The sequence below is a fragment of the Miscanthus floridulus genome, chromosome 17, assembly GCF_019320115.1.
Source record: "Miscanthus floridulus cultivar M001 chromosome 17, ASM1932011v1, whole genome shotgun sequence".
Classification (NCBI taxonomy): domain Eukaryota; kingdom Viridiplantae; phylum Streptophyta; class Magnoliopsida; order Poales; family Poaceae; genus Miscanthus; species Miscanthus floridulus.
The window spans coordinates 101,674,404-101,692,493 of NC_089596.1; the positions used below are offsets into that span (position 1 = coordinate 101,674,404).

At 48.1% G+C, this 18,090-nt stretch overlaps 3 protein-coding genes across 3 annotated transcripts; 2 read left to right on the plus strand and 1 right to left on the minus strand.

The window, feature by feature from the left end:
• The first annotated feature begins 1,549 nt into the window (after positions 1-1,549).
• Positions 1,550-7,733, plus strand: LOC136516098 (ABC transporter B family member 9-like). Its single transcript, XM_066509495.1, has 12 exons — positions 1,550-1,825; positions 2,100-2,154; positions 2,507-2,682; positions 3,049-3,270; positions 3,345-3,583; positions 3,775-4,300; positions 4,387-4,660; positions 4,747-5,377; positions 5,453-5,681; positions 6,003-6,269; positions 6,345-6,608; positions 6,694-7,733. Exons 1-12 carry the CDS (start codon positions 1,550-1,552, stop codon positions 7,357-7,359), a joined length of 3,825 nt encoding a protein of 1,274 aa, XP_066365592.1. The 3' UTR covers positions 7,360-7,733.
• Positions 7,734-8,318: 585 nt separating this feature from the next.
• Positions 8,319-10,027, plus strand: LOC136518718 (pentatricopeptide repeat-containing protein At1g07740, mitochondrial-like). The gene has a single exon (XM_066512406.1). It carries the CDS (start codon positions 8,660-8,662, stop codon positions 9,971-9,973), a length of 1,314 nt encoding a protein of 437 aa, XP_066368503.1. The 5' UTR covers positions 8,319-8,659; the 3' UTR covers positions 9,974-10,027.
• Positions 10,028-10,989: 962 nt separating this feature from the next.
• Positions 10,990-16,513, minus strand: LOC136517028 (uncharacterized). Its single transcript, XM_066510539.1, has 5 exons — positions 16,180-16,513; positions 12,592-12,748; positions 11,820-11,870; positions 11,593-11,688; positions 10,990-11,123 (listed from the first exon to the last, which is right to left on the minus strand). Exons 1-5 carry the CDS (start codon positions 16,383-16,385, stop codon positions 11,064-11,066), a joined length of 570 nt encoding a protein of 189 aa, XP_066366636.1. The 5' UTR covers positions 16,386-16,513; the 3' UTR covers positions 10,990-11,063.
• Positions 16,514-18,090: the final 1,577 nt, after the last annotated feature.

Sequence of the window (18,090 nt, forward strand, 5' to 3'; positions counted from 1 at the left end):
GACAAACGGAAGGCGATCGAGCTGGTTGATACCCATGGCGCCTCAACCAGGATCCTGCGGTCAAGCAATCTTGCCATTTTGCACTTGGTTCGTCCTGCAGTCTGCAAGGTCGCAGTCATGGCAACAGGCACCAGCAGACTGGGTGATGAACTTAGACGCGCCATGTGATAAACTTTTCTGGTAACAGAAATTTCATTACAGCCTCTGCGTCATTTACGTACTCAAACATTCATTGCTAGTACAGTTTCTATTGTCTGGTAAAGTGGTAATGTCCCAACTAGAACCCTCCTTGCTCACAGAAACTTCACCAGAAGATGGCATGACAGTTGTTGTGGCGATGAAGACCAAGAACCCTCGGCTCAGATGAACCAGGTTTGGAAGCTGCTTTTCTCCTCAGGCTTCAGCCCACCGGACGATGCAGTCGAGAGCCTCAGGTCCTTAAGTCTGGTCGCTGGACTTTCGGAAAGAGTTGAATCCACCACCATCATTTGCTTGCACTGCGAGCCTGCGACATTTGGAAGGGGCGCCATGCTGAAGAGTTTCAGCAATCAGGAGGTGTATGTGCCCACGCATCCTTGGCAACACTCCACCATTACTGATGTCAGGCGGTCGGGCTTTGGGCTCACCGGGCTACCAGTGGACTGAAAAGTTGAAGAATGACTTTTCCCCCCTCGAATACACGTGACAATGTGACATCTGCGTATGAACGTATCAGTATATTGAGAGAAAAAAAATGAGTATAAGAAGACTCGTACACGAACCCATTAAGGGCTCGTTCGGTTACGGCTTTAGAAGGCCAGGAATCAATCCGGTAGTGAAAGCTTACATAAATTAAAGTAACAATCCGGCCAGGATTTCTTCTCAGGGCTCATTCCTGGTGAAACGAACGTGGCCTAAGGCATGATCTAGCAAATCCTTGTATGCATTATGAAAATGCCTATGCATTCGTTTAAACAAAGTTCAGGCCGGCATTTTGGCTGCCGTGGTTCCTTCTAAAACAGAAACTACGCTGGGTCACAGACCAAGTACAGATATATCATCGCAACAGACAGCAAAGCTGCACGACCAGGTCATGCCGTCGAACTCATCCGGTCGAATCCGAGCAAACTCAGCCAAATGTCCTAGTCACCTTATGATGCAAACAGCTGCTAAATACAAGTGGTTGCTTTCTGTCAGAAGACCTCGTATCTTAGTTAATCACTTAATCATCACCATGATTCGGGCATGGACAGTTTATATCTTCATGATTAGTATTAAGCATAACTAATCTAACAGATTTAACACAAATGCTGACTGAAGCTAAGATAACAGCTGACGACATTATACAGATGCTTACAAGCAACTACGGTACATCCGAATGCTCCATAGTGGACTCAGCTCCTCTGTCAGTTTGGACGCCTGTATGCATCATTATCGTTCTTGTGAATGCAGCTAACAGCAAAGTAAGTTGCTTATAGAAAACCTAGAAAACGGCACTACAAAAGGCACTCTCCATAGAGCAACCGGAGCCATATGCAGCAGGGACAACCCGGTACTGGGCAGGCACGAAATGGCAGAAAAAAGCGTCCCCAAAGATTCCGCTGGTGATGTAGTGAATGGCGGGGAAAAGGAGGAGAGTGGCGAGAAGATGGTGGCAATGGCTAAGGTTCCGTTCCACAGCATGTTTAAGTACGCTGACAGAACGGACGTTCTGCTGATGCTGGTCGGCATGGTTGGGGCGCTGGGCAATGGCATGTCGATGGTGATCATGACAATCATCTTCGGGCAGATGATTGATGCCTTTGGGGGCGCCACCCCAGACACCATTGTTCCCCGAGTCAGCAAGGTATGGCTGTAACGGCCCTCTGCCAGCCATAGTCCGCGACTCTTATTATATAGAGGATTAGCCATTGATTACTTGTAAAATAGATGACAAATTTGATATCCGTGCACCTTCATGTCCTCAATTTTCTGTGTAAGTAACAATAATTGTTTACGCATAAAAAACGTGATGATAATTATAGTTCAGCTGCAGTATGTTATACAGAAGAATACTTGTTTTGTGATCTTCCTGGCTAGTTATTGCATGTACAATTGATATGGCTAGCATTTTCTTTCAGGCAGCTCTGAACTTCATTTACTTGGCCATTGGAACGGGGTTCACTTCTTTCATTCGTAAGTATAACTGTTAAGCACAATTTTAAGTGGATAAATGGTTGTCAGTCTCCAGAAGATGATTCGTTAAAAGCTGAAAAGGATACTTCTCTCCCGACCAAGTCGTGTGAACATGCCACACTATCCTATTTGGCCATCTATAACATATATAATACGGGCAACTTTTGAGCTTGGAATCATATCTGAGCAATATTTTCGTGATAGTATAATACCTATGAATAGAAATCTGAGTATCAGATCGCCAGGTAGTACTTTTGTGGGTCTTTAAGCATTGGAATGCCGCTGAATCATTCTTAGTATCTTAAATAATGCTCAAATGCAAATACATGACCATAACACCAATGCTTACCAGAGATATCATGCTGGACAATGACTGGGGAGAGGCAGGCTACTCGTATTCGATCGTTGTATCTCAAGTCGGTCCTCAGACAGGATATGACATTCTTTGATGTAGAAATGACTACTGGACAGGTAGTCTCCAGCATATCTGCCGACATGACCTTAATTCAGGGTGCTATAGGTGAAAAGGTAAGCACATAAACCTTGCATCTTCAATGATTTAGATCTGATACAAAAGAACAAATAAGAAGGGCGGGCCTGATGCAAGCGGTAGAGTCTTACCGCCTGTGACCGGAAGGTCCCGGGTTCGAGTCGCGGTCTCCTCGCATTGCACAGGCGAGGGTAAGGCTTGCCACTGACACCCTTCCCCAGAACCCGCACAGAGCGGGAGCTCTCTGCACTGGGTACAAAAGAACAAATAAACTGATCAGCTGCTACCCCAGTGATGCTCCAACTAACCTTCCTAATATAATTGAGCATGCACTTTGCAGTATGTTGCAGTTTAATTTAGTTTTTTTTTTTACACTCGCACATTCTTGATCTTTCGGTCTTTAGGTCGGCAAGTTTGTACAGCTTATTACAACTTTCTTCGGCGGGTTTGTGCTAGCGTTCATCAAAGGGTGGCTTCTAACTCTTGTTATGCTTTGTACTATACCACCATTTGTTGCTGCTGCTGGAATTGTCGCAAAGATGCTATCCAAAATATCTAGCGACGGCCTAGCATCATACAGTGATGCAGGTGATATTGTTGAACGAACAATTGGCTCCATAAGAACGGTAGGCCCTATGCTATCTTGATCATGCAACAGATAATAAGTTTGTGACTGACTTGTAATCATAGTAAATAACAGGTGGCTTCCTTCAATGGTGAAAAGAAAGCCATTACCCTGTACAACAATTTCATAAAGAAGGCATACAAAGGCGCAGTCAAGGAAGGGGCTGTCCAAGGCTTTGGAATGGGTTTACTTTCATTAATATATTTTTCCGCCTTTGGACTGCTTATATGGTATGGCAGCAAGTTAAGCCTCACTAAAGGATATAGCGGAGGAGATATCCTAACTGTAATGTTTGCAATCATGATAGGTGCAAGGTGAGCACTGATGCTGAAAATGTCCTTCTCTAATAGTAAAATTCAACAAATAGCGTGCCTTGTTCTAGTATTTTACCCGTAAGAAGTTTATATTAACGGTATCTGCTTTTGATCCGTGTTCTAGTACTTTATCACAACAAAATACATCACATCTGTCTGCTAACATGAATTTTTTTAACTGTTTGGGACAGAAATTTAGGTGATGCAACCCCCTGCATAGCTTCCTTTGAGGAAGGAAGAGTTGCGGCTTACAGATTGTTCAAAACAATCAAGAGGAGACCTGAAATTGACTATGGGGATAGCACTGGCATTGTGTTAGAGGACATCAAGGGTGAAGTAGAACTGAAGGATGTGTTCTTCAGCTACCCAAGCAGGCCAGATCAACTGATATTTAATGGATTTTCAGTGCATGCATCAAGTGGCACAACAATGGCCATAGTCGGGGAGAGTGGGAGTGGGAAGTCAACTGTGATCAATCTGGTTGAGAGATTTTATGATCCACAGGCTGGAGAAGTTTTAATTGATGGGATGAACATCAAAGGTTTCAAGCTAGAATGGATAAGGGGGAAGATTGGCCTTGTTAACCAGGAACCACTGCTTTTTATGACGTCCATCAGGGAGAATATTACCTATGGAAAAGAGGATGCAACCCTTGAAGAAATCAAGACAGCAGCTGAGCTCGCAAATGCAGCAAGATTCATTGAGAACTTGCCTGATGTACTTACATGAACATGATCTGCACAATAATAATTCACGGTCATGTATAAAACTATAAGACTGATCATGTATTTATATGATTTCAGGGTTATGACACAACAGTTGGACAACGGGGTGCACAGCTTTCTGGGGGACAGAAGCAGAGGATTGCGATCGCGAGAGCCATCCTTAAAAACCCAAAAATTCTTTTGCTTGATGAAGCAACTAGCGCATTGGATTTGGAGTCTGAAAGGATAGTCCAAGATGCATTAAATAGGATCATGGTGGGGAGAACCACACTTGTTGTGGCGCACCGTTTGAGCACTGTAAGAAATGCTCACTGCATCTCAGTTGTTTCTAAAGGAAAACTAGTAGAACAAGGTAATTGCCTCTTGAGCACATTCTTTAGCTTCCTTTTGTGCAAAAAGGTTCAGAGAAAGATTATTCATTTATACCTATAAATGCAGGACACCATGATGAATTAGTAAAGGATCCTAATGGAGCATACTCTCAGCTTATACGGCTGCAAGAGAAACAACAAGAAAATGGCCGCATGTCAGATGCTAGATTATCAGGCTCAGCATCTAAAAGGAGTGTGTCACTCAGACGATCAATAAGTAGAAGTTCAGCAGGGAGCAGCCGTCATTCTTTAAGCCTCCCCTTAGGCGTTCCTGGGCCCACTGAGCTACTGGAGTATAACTTTGGACAAGGTGCCAGACAAATTGAAAACATTGATGACAAGGTACCAAATAAAGCACCAATGGGACGCCTAATTAACCTAAACAAACCAGAGGCTGCAGTTCTTCTGTTTGGGTCTATTGCAGCAGCAATTGACGGAGCTGTCTTTCCAACACTTGGTTTAGCAATGGCTAGTGCTTCCAAAATATTTTACGAATCACCAGACCAGCAGCGCAAAGATTCTATCCTTTGGGCATTGCTGTGTGTTGGCCTCGGTGCAACTGCTATGATATCAAAGATAGTAAATAGCTTTCTTTTTGCAATAGCTGGTGGGAAGCTTATAGAACGAATCCGCGCTTTGACATTCCAAAGCATAGTGCACCAAGAAGTTGCTTGGTTTGACTATCCTGAAAATTCCAGGTAAGTAATGTATATTTTAATCTATTCACGGGACCAAACAATCAATATACTGACGGTCATTTGCATTATTAACAGTGGGGCGCTTAATGGAAGGCTATGTATTGATGCACTTAATGTAAGACGTCTAGTGGGAGATAACTTGGCCTTACTGGTCCAAAGTACTGCAACACTTATTTGTGGAATAGTGATTGCAATGGTCGCGGACTGGAAGCTTTCATTGGTAATCTTATTCGTAATTCCTTTAGTGGGTCTCCAAGGTTATGCTCAAGTGAAATTCCTACAGGGGTTCAGTCAAGATGCTAAGGTGAGCTATAAATTAGACTTCTAGACTTTCCTTCTCATGTTCCATCCTTCCAGCTACAAATATGCCAATCATGAAATGTTATACTGTTATGTTGTTCCCAATAAACCATAAATTATTATTTCCACAAGCTGAAACTTAGATTTGATAGATCCTTCATGCTTGGCAAAAGGAAGACAAGTAATCATAATTAACAGTAATCACTGAATTAAATGTTGTCAATAATGCTTAGTTTTTCTATTGGATGTGGTCATGTGGATGACACTTATGTTATTTTTCTTCCCTTCTCTGATTTTTACTATCGCATCTGGTATGTGCTTGTAGATAATGTATGAGGAAGCAAGTCAAGTTGCAACTGAAGCAGTTGGTAGCATCAGAACAGTAGCATCATTTTGTGCCGAGAAGAGAGTGATGGACAAATACAATCAGAGATGCCAAGCTTCTAGGGATCAGGGAATTCGAACTGGAATAGTTGGAGGCCTTGGTTTTGCTTTCTCATATATGATGCTATATGCCAATGCCGCTCTTTGTTACTATGTTGGTGCAAAGTTTGTTAGTCAGGGCAAATCCACTTTTGGTGATGTCTTAAAGGTAAGTAATAATCATTGTATTTTTTACCTTTTTGGTGAATATATTATTTGATATGTATGTTTTGTTGGAATGCAGGCTTATTTTGCTTTAGTTATGGCCATGATTGGAGCATCACAAACAAGTGCTATGGCTTCAGACTCAGCCAAGGCAAATGATTCTGCTATTTCCATATTCTCAATATTAGATAGAAAATCTTTAATTGATTCCAGCAGTGAAGAAGGTTCCACCTTGGAGAATGTCAAGGGTGACATTGATTTTAAGCATGTCAGCTTCAAATACCCATCCCGTCCCAATGTTCAAATTTTCACTGACTTCACCTTAACCATTCCCTCTGGAAAGGTCAAAACTATACCAGAAATCTAATTTGTCAATCTTCTCTCAGTTGTTATGAGGACTTAATTTTTTATGCCATCATTTTTCTGAGGTCTTACACAGAACCCTTTTATTGCAGACAGTTGCACTTGTTGGTCAAAGCGGTAGTGGAAAGTCCACAGTCATATCTTTGTTAGAGCGCTTCTATGAACCTGACAATGGTGCGATTTTATTAGATAGAGTGGAAATTAGTAGCCTAAAGGTCAGCTGGTTGAGGGACCAGATGGGATTGGTAAGCCAAGAACCAGTGCTTTTCAGTGGAACAATCCGTGACAATATAGCTCACGGAAAGCATGAAGAGGTAACAGAAGAAGAGATTGCCGCAGCAGCTAGAGCAGCCAATGCCCATGAATTCATCTCAAGCATGCCACAGGGGTACAATACAACTGTTGGAGAGAGAGGAACACAACTGTCAGGTGGTCAAAAACAGCGAATAGCTATCGCGAGGGCAATCTTGAAGGACCCAAGGATACTTCTTCTGGACGAGGCAACAAGCGCATTAGATGCTGAATCAGAGAGCATCGTGCAGGACGCATTAAATCATGCTATGGTTGGCAGGACAACTGTCATTGTGGCACACCGCCTCTCAACAATCCAAGGAGCCGATATGATTGCAGTCCTAAAGGATGGCACAATTGTGGAAAAAGGAAGACATGAGACGCTGATGGGCATTGCTGGTGGAGCCTATGCTTCACTTGTGGAACTTCGCACCATGTAATATAATACTCCCTCCATACTCAAAAATAAAGTCGTTTTGGACAGCGACACGGTCTCCAAAGTATTACTTTGACTCCTTGTTTTTATAAAAATATTTATCAAAAAGTGATATATGTATATTTTTATGAAAGTATTTTTCAAGACAAATCTATTTATATGGCTTTCACATTTCCAAACTCAACAACTTAAAAGTTATTCATGATTTATATTCCCAATGTTTGACCCAAGCCTTGTCCAAAACGACTTTATTTTTTAGTACGGAGGGAGTATACAGTTCTGAGCCAAGTAATTGATGGCAATTCTCTTGTCAAGATTTAACAGTTTATGAAATAATTTTTGGTTACCACCTATAAGTTTGGTAGGGGTAGGGTAGGGTACCCATTGCAGTTTTGCACAGTGTTCCCAATCCTGTATTTAAGTTATCAAAGAGCCAAGTGTTGAGTACTACAATGATCAATACTATCTAGAACACTTGTTAACCAAACAAGTATAAACAACCATATGGATCACTTGCATTGCATTTACCTTGAAAAGCATTTAAGTTCAAGAAGCTATATCTACAAATGCGAACTAGCAAAAACAAAAGATTTAGAACAGTGGCATGCCTGTGAAATCACCAAGAGGAATGGTTGTCGCCTCATGTGGGACGAATCATACTGTCAATCTGCAATGAGAACAATTACCATCAACAGTAGCTCAATCTCTGTTTGACGGACCGTTTGCATTACTTCTGGCGAAACCCGGAAATGGTAGCCCCTAGCCAGGCGGTAATTCGTACTACTAGGCTATCAAATACCGAACCGTTGAAGCTCATTAATCATCAAATCAGTCCAGCAAAAAAAAAATCAGCGCCGTTCATTTTGATTCGACCTGGCTCCGCGCATACGACCTCAGCGGTGGAAATCACAGGAAAGCGATAAGAACTTCAGAAGGGCTAAAGTCTTAAGGCCATACCGCAGGTAGCGTACTCCGCGCGCGCGGGAGGAGACGAGGAGGTGTACGGCGCGGCCATGCCGGATCCGCGGTACAGGCAGGCCCGAGGGGAAGGGAAGAGCCTTGCAGCAAGCGCCGGACGCGAGGATCGCCGCTGGTCGGAGTCGGGAGTGGGACCCGCGGGCGGGGAACGCCGGCCGAGGGGTTGTTGGGCCGCCGATGGTAACGATAGGCTGCTAGCTTTCACCTTATGATAGGCTGCTAGCTTATGCTTTTCGTTAGCCCAGGCCCACTAATGCTTTCACCTTATGAGCATGGAAACGGGCAAACGGCATCTGGGCTCCCGCCACCACCTGTGAGGCTGCCCGATGCCGGCCACCGCCACGGTACAACGCCGCCGCCGCAGCCCGAAGAAGTTTCCCTACAGGCCAAAGCCCCCGCCGGAGCCGCACCCTTTCCTCCTTCACCTCAAGTCCCTTCCTTCGCCCGTGGCCGCCGCGGCCTCGCTCCTCTCCGCGCCGCGCCACCTCCACGACCACCCTTTCGCGGCGTGCGTGCTGTACCGCCTCGCGCGCGCGCGGCTCTTCCCGCTCATCCCGCCGCTCCTCACCGCGCTCCGCTCCCTCCGCGTCCCGCTGCAGCCCACGGCGTTCGCCGCCCTCATCGACCACCTCGGCGCCGCCTCCCGGCCCGACGCCGCGCTCCTCGTCTTCCGCGCCGTCCCGGCCTTCTGCTCCCACTCCAACGCCACGTTCCACGCCCTCCTCCACTCCCTCGTCTGCAACTGCCGTGTGGACGCCGCGCGGGACATGCTCCCGGAGGCCCCTAAGCTCGGCGTCCGGACCAACGCCGTGTCCTACAACATCATCCTCAAGGGCGTTTGTCACCGGGACGGGTTCTCGGGCGCACGCGGGGTGGTCGACGAAATGCTCGCCCGCGGCGTGCGCCCCACGGTGGTGACGTTCAATACGCTGGTGGGGTCGGCGTGCCGGGAAGGGGAACTGGCCGCGGCGGAGCGGCTCGTGGACGAGATGGCGCGCCGGGGTGTGGCACCGAACGCCGTGACGTACGCCCTGTTAATGCAGGGGCTCTGTGACGCCGGGCGGTATGACGACGCCAAGAAGCTCTTGTTCGACATGGAGTACCGAGACTGCCAGCCCGACGTGACGAACTACGGCGTGCTGATTAGCGCACGCGCGGCGTGCGGGGATGCCGGCGGCGTTAGGGGGCTGATCTCCGACATGCGCAAGCGGAAGCTGACGCCTGACGACGCGAGCTACAACGTCCTGATCAGGTGCCTCTGCGACGCCGGCAGGGTCGACGAGGCACATAGGGCGCTGGTCGAGATGCAGCTCAAGGATGGCACCGTGCCGAGCGCTGCCACCTACCGCGTCCTCCTCGACGGGTGCTGCGAAGCGCGCGACTTCGACCTGGGTCTGCGGGTTTTCAACGCGATGCTGGCGAGCGGCCGTTGCCCTCTGGTTCCCACGTTCAGGCGCCTGGTGTGGGGGCTCGGCGAGGACGGCAAGGCCGAGGAGGCCTGCTTCGTCTTGGAGCAGATGGGGCAGAGGGGGATGCGGCTGGATGCACAAGGGTGGCAGTCTGTTGCTGCATGCGTTTGCAGCAGCAGCAGCAGCGCAAGTGAGATGAAGCTCGTCGATCATCTGGTGTCATCATCTTGACACTCGGTTCGAGTGACATTGTTCTGCTGCTGTATTTGACTTTGATAATCATCAGGAGGCAACCGCTGAATGTATCAAAACTTCTCTCTTTTTCAGCTTGTATGTTGCTCGTTTCACGTTAGAATTTAGCTGAGCCTAAGACATCCTCTCGACCTCTCCATTTTTGACCCAGGAAAGCCAAACTATAATATGGATTTTGCGCCACTTGCAATAGAGGCCCGCTAAAGTGAAAGATTACTGCCGCTGTGCTGCATAAGACTATCTCCAACCGGCCATACCTAAATCGGTGACCCATTCAGGTATTTGGGTTCGGCACAGTGAATGGGTCACTGACCCATCCCCTTCCTTCTCCAACGGCCGCCACCTCCACTTCGGTCCGCATCTGGAGGATGCGCCGCCGCCGACGGCCGGAGCCCCAGCGGACGCGGCTCCCTCCTCCCCCTCTGTCGGCTCCGAGCCCGCGAGCGCGGCTTCGTCCTCCCCCTCCGTCGGCTCCGAGCCCGCGACCACCGACGCCTCGGCCGCTCCCGAGGAGGCCGCACAGCCGTCGCCACTGGCCGCGGGTCCGGCTCTAGTGGACGCGCCGCCACCTCCACTTCGGTGCCATCGCCGACAGGAGCCCCGACACCTGCTGCGTCTTCCTCCGGTGACTCCGTGCGCGCGGACGCCGGAGTGACTCCGTGCGTCTTCCTCTCTCTACAGTGTTTTGCGTCGTCGAGAACGCCGACGCTTTTTTGCCTTACGAGTTCGATGCTAGGCAAAATGGCTGCCGTGTTTGCGTTCTCCGTTGGACCGTGATTTCGGGACGTAAAACACTGTGTAACAGCCATTTTGCGTTTGGGTCGCGGTTTACCTACGCCGTTGGAGACAGTCTAACCTAAACGGTTTCTGTGTCAGCAAACGCAATATCCTAACCATTTTCTAAATAATGCCCTCTGCAGTTCACTCTGAAGTGCAAACAGAGAAAAAAATGAAGCGGTTGATCAATGAGACATTTCTCATGGGCAAAGATGTACAAGAGATTTTTTGACAAAAAGGTTTATATATTAAGTCAATAGAATTCGTGTACAAGCCAAATCCTAGCTATTCCTTATACAGATTTCCCAATGAAATAAGCGACTGCACAGCCAACAAGTGCTCCTGCAAAAACCTGCAGTGACAAAAGAAAGAGAATGAAAACAATCTAAGGTAGAAAATAGAAGAAATGCAGAAACTTAACCCCCTAGATATGCAGCAACTGACAATTCAACAGTTGTATTAAGATACACATGCACCTAAAAATACTAGCCATGGGCCAAGAACCAAAGATTTGTTTTCTTGGTTAGCATGAAATATTCCAGATTAGATTCTGGAATACAAGGCACAGTTAAGGAGACGCATTTGACCTGCAATGCAACATTTATAATAGAAACGGGCACCAAATCAAAGATGGATCATTCCACCACCAAGCTTCATTTCAAGAAGAGAACTCAACAAATACCATATTAACTATGTAAGGAATAGATGTAGGGATGCAAATGGGGGTTTATACTCGAACCCACAAATAGGCCACTTTAAGCGGACGGATCGCGGACCACTTGCATCCATGAATAGAAGATAGGAGTATGTAGTAGAGCTACCTGAAGTGGACTGTGTCCAAGAGGTTCCCGTAGTGGCCTAAAGGTTGAAATGATTGGATGTTCTGGTGGGAAATCACAGACTATTTGATTCAACAACTGCAACAAAAGTTATTAGACTTAATTAGAAGACAGGCACCAATAGATAAAGAGGCGACATTCAACTGACAACACTGTGCAATAGAACAGTGCCTTATGCTTGCATTATCCATGGAAAATCACAAGCTTACCGCAGCTTGGCGACCTGTGTGCCATCGAATTCCTGATGCATCATACATTACCTATATGAAGAAAATGTAAGCTTAGGACATATTTTTTTTATAAAAAAAGGCAGCTAACATTTATTTATCTATAGAAAAGGGCTCATGTGAATATGCTTGCAACAAAACCTAGCTATTTTTACATTCTCTTTTTCCTAAATAATGATAAAATACTTAAGTAAACCAGGGGGAAACATATTAGTCATTAGTGCAGAAACTGCTTTAAAATGCAAATCCTGGCACGGTTTCAGAGTGAGTGATGGCACCAGCGGACATCAGCTGGCATGGTTCCAGAATGCAGAAGCTCTTATCCACAAATATAAAGAACTTTGTCAAATTGACATGCGAATGGCTTTGGCATGAAAGTGCATGGAAATGTACAACTGAAACAAAATGAATGTTGGCCACTAGTGCAAGTCAGCCACTGCCATAAAGGATGTCCATATTCATCATAAATAAAGTGGATGTGGAGCAATGTCAACATTATTATCTCCGATTATTTAAAAAATAGGAAAGAAAGAAAGGAACATGCCCATGCCCAGCAAGGCTAATAGATCAACTATTGGTTGAATTTGTACTAAAAAACCTACTTTTATAAGCAATAGATGATAAATAAAAACTACTACTGTGTAGGAAGGAAATTAGATGGCAACATCTACAGAAAAGGAATGCTTCAAAGGTTGCAACACCCACATGCTTACAAAAAGAAATTCATGAGACCTGATTGATTTTAAGTACATACAACAGCAGCAAAAACCAATGCGAGGGCAAATGCAGAGCTATCTGCGCCTTCTTGTTGACCCACAGCGAAGGCCAAGCTCCCCACAGTTGCAGAAAGAGATGACATGACTCCAGCTGAAGTAAGAAATTTCCTTGCATCCCACCTCTTCTCTTTTAACCTGCAATGTCTAGGAAGAACAAATTACAGATTACTGGAACGGCACTGCAAATTCTCTAGCTTAAAAATTCAATAGCTTAAAATCTCAATAGTTCTGAACATCCAGCTATATCCAATCAGCCTAGCGTTAATGCCGCATAGTCTCGTTTAGAAGTAGTTACTGTTAAAAACATATCTAGGGGGTTAAGTTTGCAATTTGGCAAGTGGAAACAGTACAATTGAACTTTCAAGCCAGTAGTGCAATCAAAACTCATGCTGTGTGGCCGAAACAGGAAGTACCATTCTCGTGCAACATGTCTGTAGCACCGCGGGTACTGTAGCACCACGGGTACTGTAGCACGTTAGCCGCCGTCGCTTCCCTCGGCTCTCTTCTCTCAATCCTAGCAGTCCCATAACAATCTGGTATCAGAGATCTCTGGTTCGATCATGTCCACCCGCTGCCACTAGCGTCTTCGTCGACGCTGCTGCCTGCCCCCACCACCGCGCCGCCACCTGCGTTCTCCTCCACGTCGGCGATTGTGCCGACGTCGTCGCTGCCGATGGGCGCGCCGGCTGCCCCGCGGGTCATCTTCACGCCCGAGCAAACGACGGCGGCCATCGTCGATCTCAGCAATGGCATGGCGGAGATGCGGCTGACGATGCAGTCCATCCTCCAGTACCTCCATCCGCCGATGCCGACCTACGCAGCACCACCCCAGCCGTCCCTGCCGTTTTCCCAGCAGATGCTGCCGATCTCGTACCCCTACGGGATGCCCACCGATGCCAGCCCATCGTCTTCCACCTCTACACCGCTGCCGTCGACGAACGCCCCGATTCCCATCCACCAGCCGTGGATGCCGCCCTCTCCTTCGCCGATCCCGTCTTATGCTATGGCATCGATGATGGGGCCGATGTACACGCTGGCGCGCACCACGGCGGCCACGACGACGGTCGCTCCAGCGCCCACCACCGGCGTTGTTGTCCTTTCCGGTGGGCCGAGCCTCCAGCACCCATTCACCGATGGCATCTTCTATAGGGGCGCCGGCGTCCAGCAGATCCAAGACGAGGCGAGAAGTCGCGGCAGATCGAGCAGCCGACGGACATCGCAATGGAGCCGGCGGGGAAGATGCTTACTCACCAGGTGTCGGCGGTTTCCCCCACGGGTGAAGGGCATGCTGTTTTTCTCGCGGGCGGCGAACTCAAACTCTGCGGTGGCGGCGGTTGGGGAGGCGCTCCCCTCGTCGTTCTCCGTCGAAAGCCATCCGCTCTTCTTTGTGCGGTGCAGGCCAGCATCCGTCCGACGGGGAGAAGGCATGGTGTCACCGGTGGGAGCGCACTGCCTAGCACCGCCGCTTTCCGCCACCGACCACCGCGAGGGCGCCGTCGCTGGCCATTGTTGCGACTACTTCTAGGTGGCCATATACATGCACCCCTTTCGTCAAGATGGTGTCCATGGGATCCAGGTGGTTGTCTACGTGCAGCTTATGCGTCGGGCTGGTGTCCGCCATCAATTGAAGAGGCTGCAAAAATAAAGAGTTCACATCTATTTTCGGTTGATAATAATAAAATAAGCCGAGATGTAAAAGGCTTGTTTTTTAAGTGATAGGTTTGTGTCGAGACATCGTTATAAGTTGGTTAGGTTGCAGCTCGAGGACGAGCTGCATGTCCAGGTGGGGTATAGTGTTAGAGTATGGCAGGGGTCTATTGGGCCTGGGCTGGATGTATAGCCCATTAGCGTTAGGGTTAATTAGAGATAAGGATCGCTTGCTTAGGAGTCAAGTAAACCTCTCTATATAAGGAGAGGAGATGTATCAATCTAATCAGGCAAGAATTAAGAAGGAAAACCCTTCCCTCTTGCCCGGCCGTGGGCAAACGCCCCGCGGCTGGCTCTCTCTCACCCTCGCAACCCTAGCCGTGAACAGTAGCCGCGGTACTGTAGCACCGCGGGTACTGAAGCGTGTTAGCCGCCGTCGCTTCCCTCGACTCTCTCCTCTCAATCCTAGCAGTCCCATAACAATATCTAGGGGATTCAGTTTGCAATTTCGCATGTGGAAACAGTACAATTGGACTTTCAAGGCAGAAGCAATCAAAACCCATGCTCTGTGTGTGTGTGTGAAGAAACAGGAAGTACCACTCTCGTGCAACATGTCTCAACCTTGCCTCAGTGTCATACTTTTTAATTGAATTTAGAAAAGCACATAATGACATTAGTAATTCCTAACAAACTGAGTCACTGCCATCCATACAGATGGCGTAGTCTTCTCCACATCATTCCAACAAATGTAAAAGTTCATCTCCAGCTTGAAATTAAGCTTGGTGAAAGCAAAGTTCATTCTATCAATTTCAGGGGCATCATGCCTGTTCATGTGCCTGCAGTGTGGAATCTGAAAAATCCACCTCGGGTACACTTCTTTCTCTGGCTATTGTCGAAAAACAAAGTCTTAACCAGGGACAATCTTAGTGTTTGCAGGAAAGTTGATGACATGTCTTCTTGTTTTGTAAGGAGAATGAGTCTGCTGTTGCTCATCTATTTTTTGATTGTGTAGTTGCCAAACGTCTTTGGTGCACTGTTTCTGAAATTTTGGGAAGGAATGTAGGTTTTGATTTCCTCTCTATAGCTCAGATGTAGCTTAGCAATAAGAAATTCATTGTGGAAAATGCTTTTTGTGCTGCAGCCCTGTGGGGGCTTTGGAAACTAAGGAATAGCTTATGTTTTCAGGATTCCTGATGAAAAAACGAGCAGTGTTTACTGGTAATGATCTATGGGATGCTGCAAGGGTGGGCTATCCTTTGTCCTGCCGAAAAGAGATCAGAATACCACTCCAAGCTGATGGCGTTGAAAATGTTAAGCTCAAGACCACTGACGATTGGCTGGCGACAGTGAAGGGCCGAGATGATGAACGCCTGTTTCACCTGGCACTGGACTGGTCTGTTGGTGCTCCAGCCGAAGTTCAGAACTTACTGATCGATGACATGCCTAAGGTAAGTGATCTTCAGCAAGGAAAGTGGGTTAGCTTCCTTAATAGGAGAGATGAGTGGTTGATGTAAAGAGTGTGCCTGTTGTGGTGCCTTGCTGGTTTGCATCCTTTGAGTTTTTCTGGTACCTGAACTATGGGTTGTTACCCGAATGCTGTAAACTGTTGGTCTTTGTTCTAAATGCAATGGCCGGGGCTCTGCCCTTTAACTCTAAAAAAGCAAAGTTCATTCCTTGCTTCGACAACACATCACAAGAGAGGAAACCCTCAATCCAAGCCTTCCGCAGGAGAGAAGATAGAAAAAAAAAAACTAAACTTTCCCGAACCAAACCCCAAACCTGATCGCAACAACCACCACCACCACCTGAACGCGACCGACAGGGGACACGGGAGCAATCGCGTCGGAAGCAACGACCAAGTATCGATCGCCCCCGCGCGTTAGATTTAGATCTAGGAGAGGGGGAAGGGGGGAACGCACCAGATGGAGAGGAGGTTGACGAAGTTGGCGAAGGCGAAGGCAAGGAGGGCGACGGCTAGGGGCAAGTTGCCTCCGCCGCCCCCGCCGATAGCGCCCGAGCCCCCCGCTCCGGCAACCAGGTCCGCCGACGCGGCCGCCCCGGAGGTGGCCGTGGACGGGGCCGTGCCGGCGCCCCCCGCGGCGGTCAACATCTCGCTGCCCCTCATGGCGCTGGGTTGGTAGTCTGGCTCTCCCGGCTCCCCTCCGTTCCGCGCCTCGTCTCGCCTCGTCCGTCGCTTCGTTCGCTTGCAGGCAGTTTGTAGGGTCGGGACTCGCCGACTCGGGTTGGTGCTTGCTGCCTGCCGGTGGCGTCGTGTCTCGCGTATTCTCTGCACGTGGGGCTTCCTTGCCAGTGGGTGCACGGCCGTTTGTCTCCGCGGGTTCAGCCAAGTCAGGAACGACTCCACTAGTGTGGTCAGCTCAACAAGAAAGAGGGGGGGGGGGGGGGGGGGGGGGGGGGGGGGGGGGGGGGGGGGGGGGCGGGTAAGCCTGGGCGTTCGGGTTATCCAATTTTTTTGGGTCGGGTAATTCGGGTAATTCAAAATTTGGGTAATGAAAATTGCTACCCGATATTACCCCCGAAAAAACAATACCCGCAAATTCGGGTACCCGATAATTCGGGTTCGGGTTCGGGTTCGGGTATTACCCGATATACCCAAATTTACAAAAAAACAACAAACTACACTAAATTTCAATAGCGATCTATACATAATTTCAGCAGCAATTTGTATAGAATTTCAATAGCAATTTATAGAGAATAATATATTACAGTCACTCATTCAAATAGAGAGAATTATATTCTAATAAAGTGATAAGTTAAATGGTTCAGCTAACAACACATGATAAATACAAAGACAAAAACAAATCTTTGGGTAGTTCGGGTAGTTTGGGTACCGGGGGATATTACCCGAATTACCCAAACTAATTTCGGGTAATCAAAATCGCTATCCGAATTTAGGATCGGGTACCTCGGGTTTGGGTAATTCGGGTCCGGGTTCGGATAATTCGGGTACGGGTAATGGGTATCGGGTATTTTGCCCAGGCTTAGGCGCGGGGGCGGAGTAAACTGCAAAGGCCGGTACTGTATTGGGCAGATTCATCTAAGTCTTCAAACTACGAAATCGCACATCTAGCTCCCTAATGTGTTTAAGTGATCACATTCAAGTTCAAAATAGACGTGATGGGGGTTAAAAGCTGACATGGTCGTCCACGTGAATATGAGTTACACAGAAACCTCTAAGCTGAGCGCCCCACGGTCCGTGGTACGCAGGGTGGCAGAAGCATCAGTGCGACGCGACGGCTCAGTCGGTCGGCGATGGGTTCGTCGGTGGCTGTAGAACGGCCGGCGGTCTATGCTACGCGTGGACGCATACGTTGGTGGCGGGGCGACGTGACACTCAACGCACCGTGGCATGGCTAGCCATGGGCCGCGACCATGGCAGCATAAGTTCATCGGCGTGGCGAGGCCGTTCCAGCGAACATGGCTACGACGACTGGAAACAACGGGTGTGCACTAAGGGCTTACAACGGACACAGCCGAGGCGGCGGTTGAGGCGGAGGAAGTCCGAGCAGGGCTAGACACGTGCGAACCGACAGATGACGGCGTTCCGAGACTGACACGGCGGCGTCATGTCGTCGACGATGAGGTTTCTGGCCAAACCAAGGAGAGCATCGTAACAAGGAGGTCAAGGGCAGTCCACCGGTGCAAGGAATTGAACTAATTCCAAGAATCGAGACTTACCCCCAAAACGGCTAGGGATTCGGCAGGGAAACGACCGGCGGCGAGGGAAACTCCAAATTCGTCATCTACAAGTCACGACCGACTCTCGATGTTGGTGGGGTGGCTAGGTAACTCCCATGGCTGCTTACCGG

What these genes read in the sequence shown, in the direction of transcription:
- LOC136516098 (XM_066509495.1), top strand. Translation starts at nt 1,550, where the DNA reads ATGGCAGAAAAAAGCGTCCCCAAAGATTCCGCTGGTGATGTAGTGAAT. An exon ending in AGGAAAACTAGTAGAACAAG is followed by an intron (nt 4,661 to 4,746) that starts GTAATTGCCTCT and finishes CTATAAATGCAG; the next exon opens with GACACCATGATGAATTAGTA. An exon ending in CTTTTGGTGATGTCTTAAAG is followed by an intron (nt 6,270 to 6,344) that starts GTAAGTAATAAT and finishes GTTGGAATGCAG; the next exon opens with GCTTATTTTGCTTTAGTTAT.
- LOC136518718 (XM_066512406.1), top strand. Translation starts at nt 8,660, where the DNA reads ATGCCGGCCACCGCCACGGTACAACGCCGCCGCCGCAGCCCGAAGAAG.
- LOC136517028 (XM_066510539.1), bottom strand. Translation starts at nt 16,385, where the DNA reads ATGAGGGGCAGCGAGATGTTGACCGCCGCGGGGGGCGCCGGCACGGCC. An exon ending in GTCAACCTCCTCTCCATCTG is followed by an intron (nt 12,749 to 16,179) that starts GTGCGTTCCCCC and finishes TAGACATTGCAG; the next exon opens with GTTAAAAGAGAAGAGGTGGG. An exon ending in TTGGACACAGTCCACTTCAG is followed by an intron (nt 11,124 to 11,592) that starts GTAGCTCTACTA and finishes TTGTCACTGCAG; the next exon opens with GTTTTTGCAGGAGCACTTGT.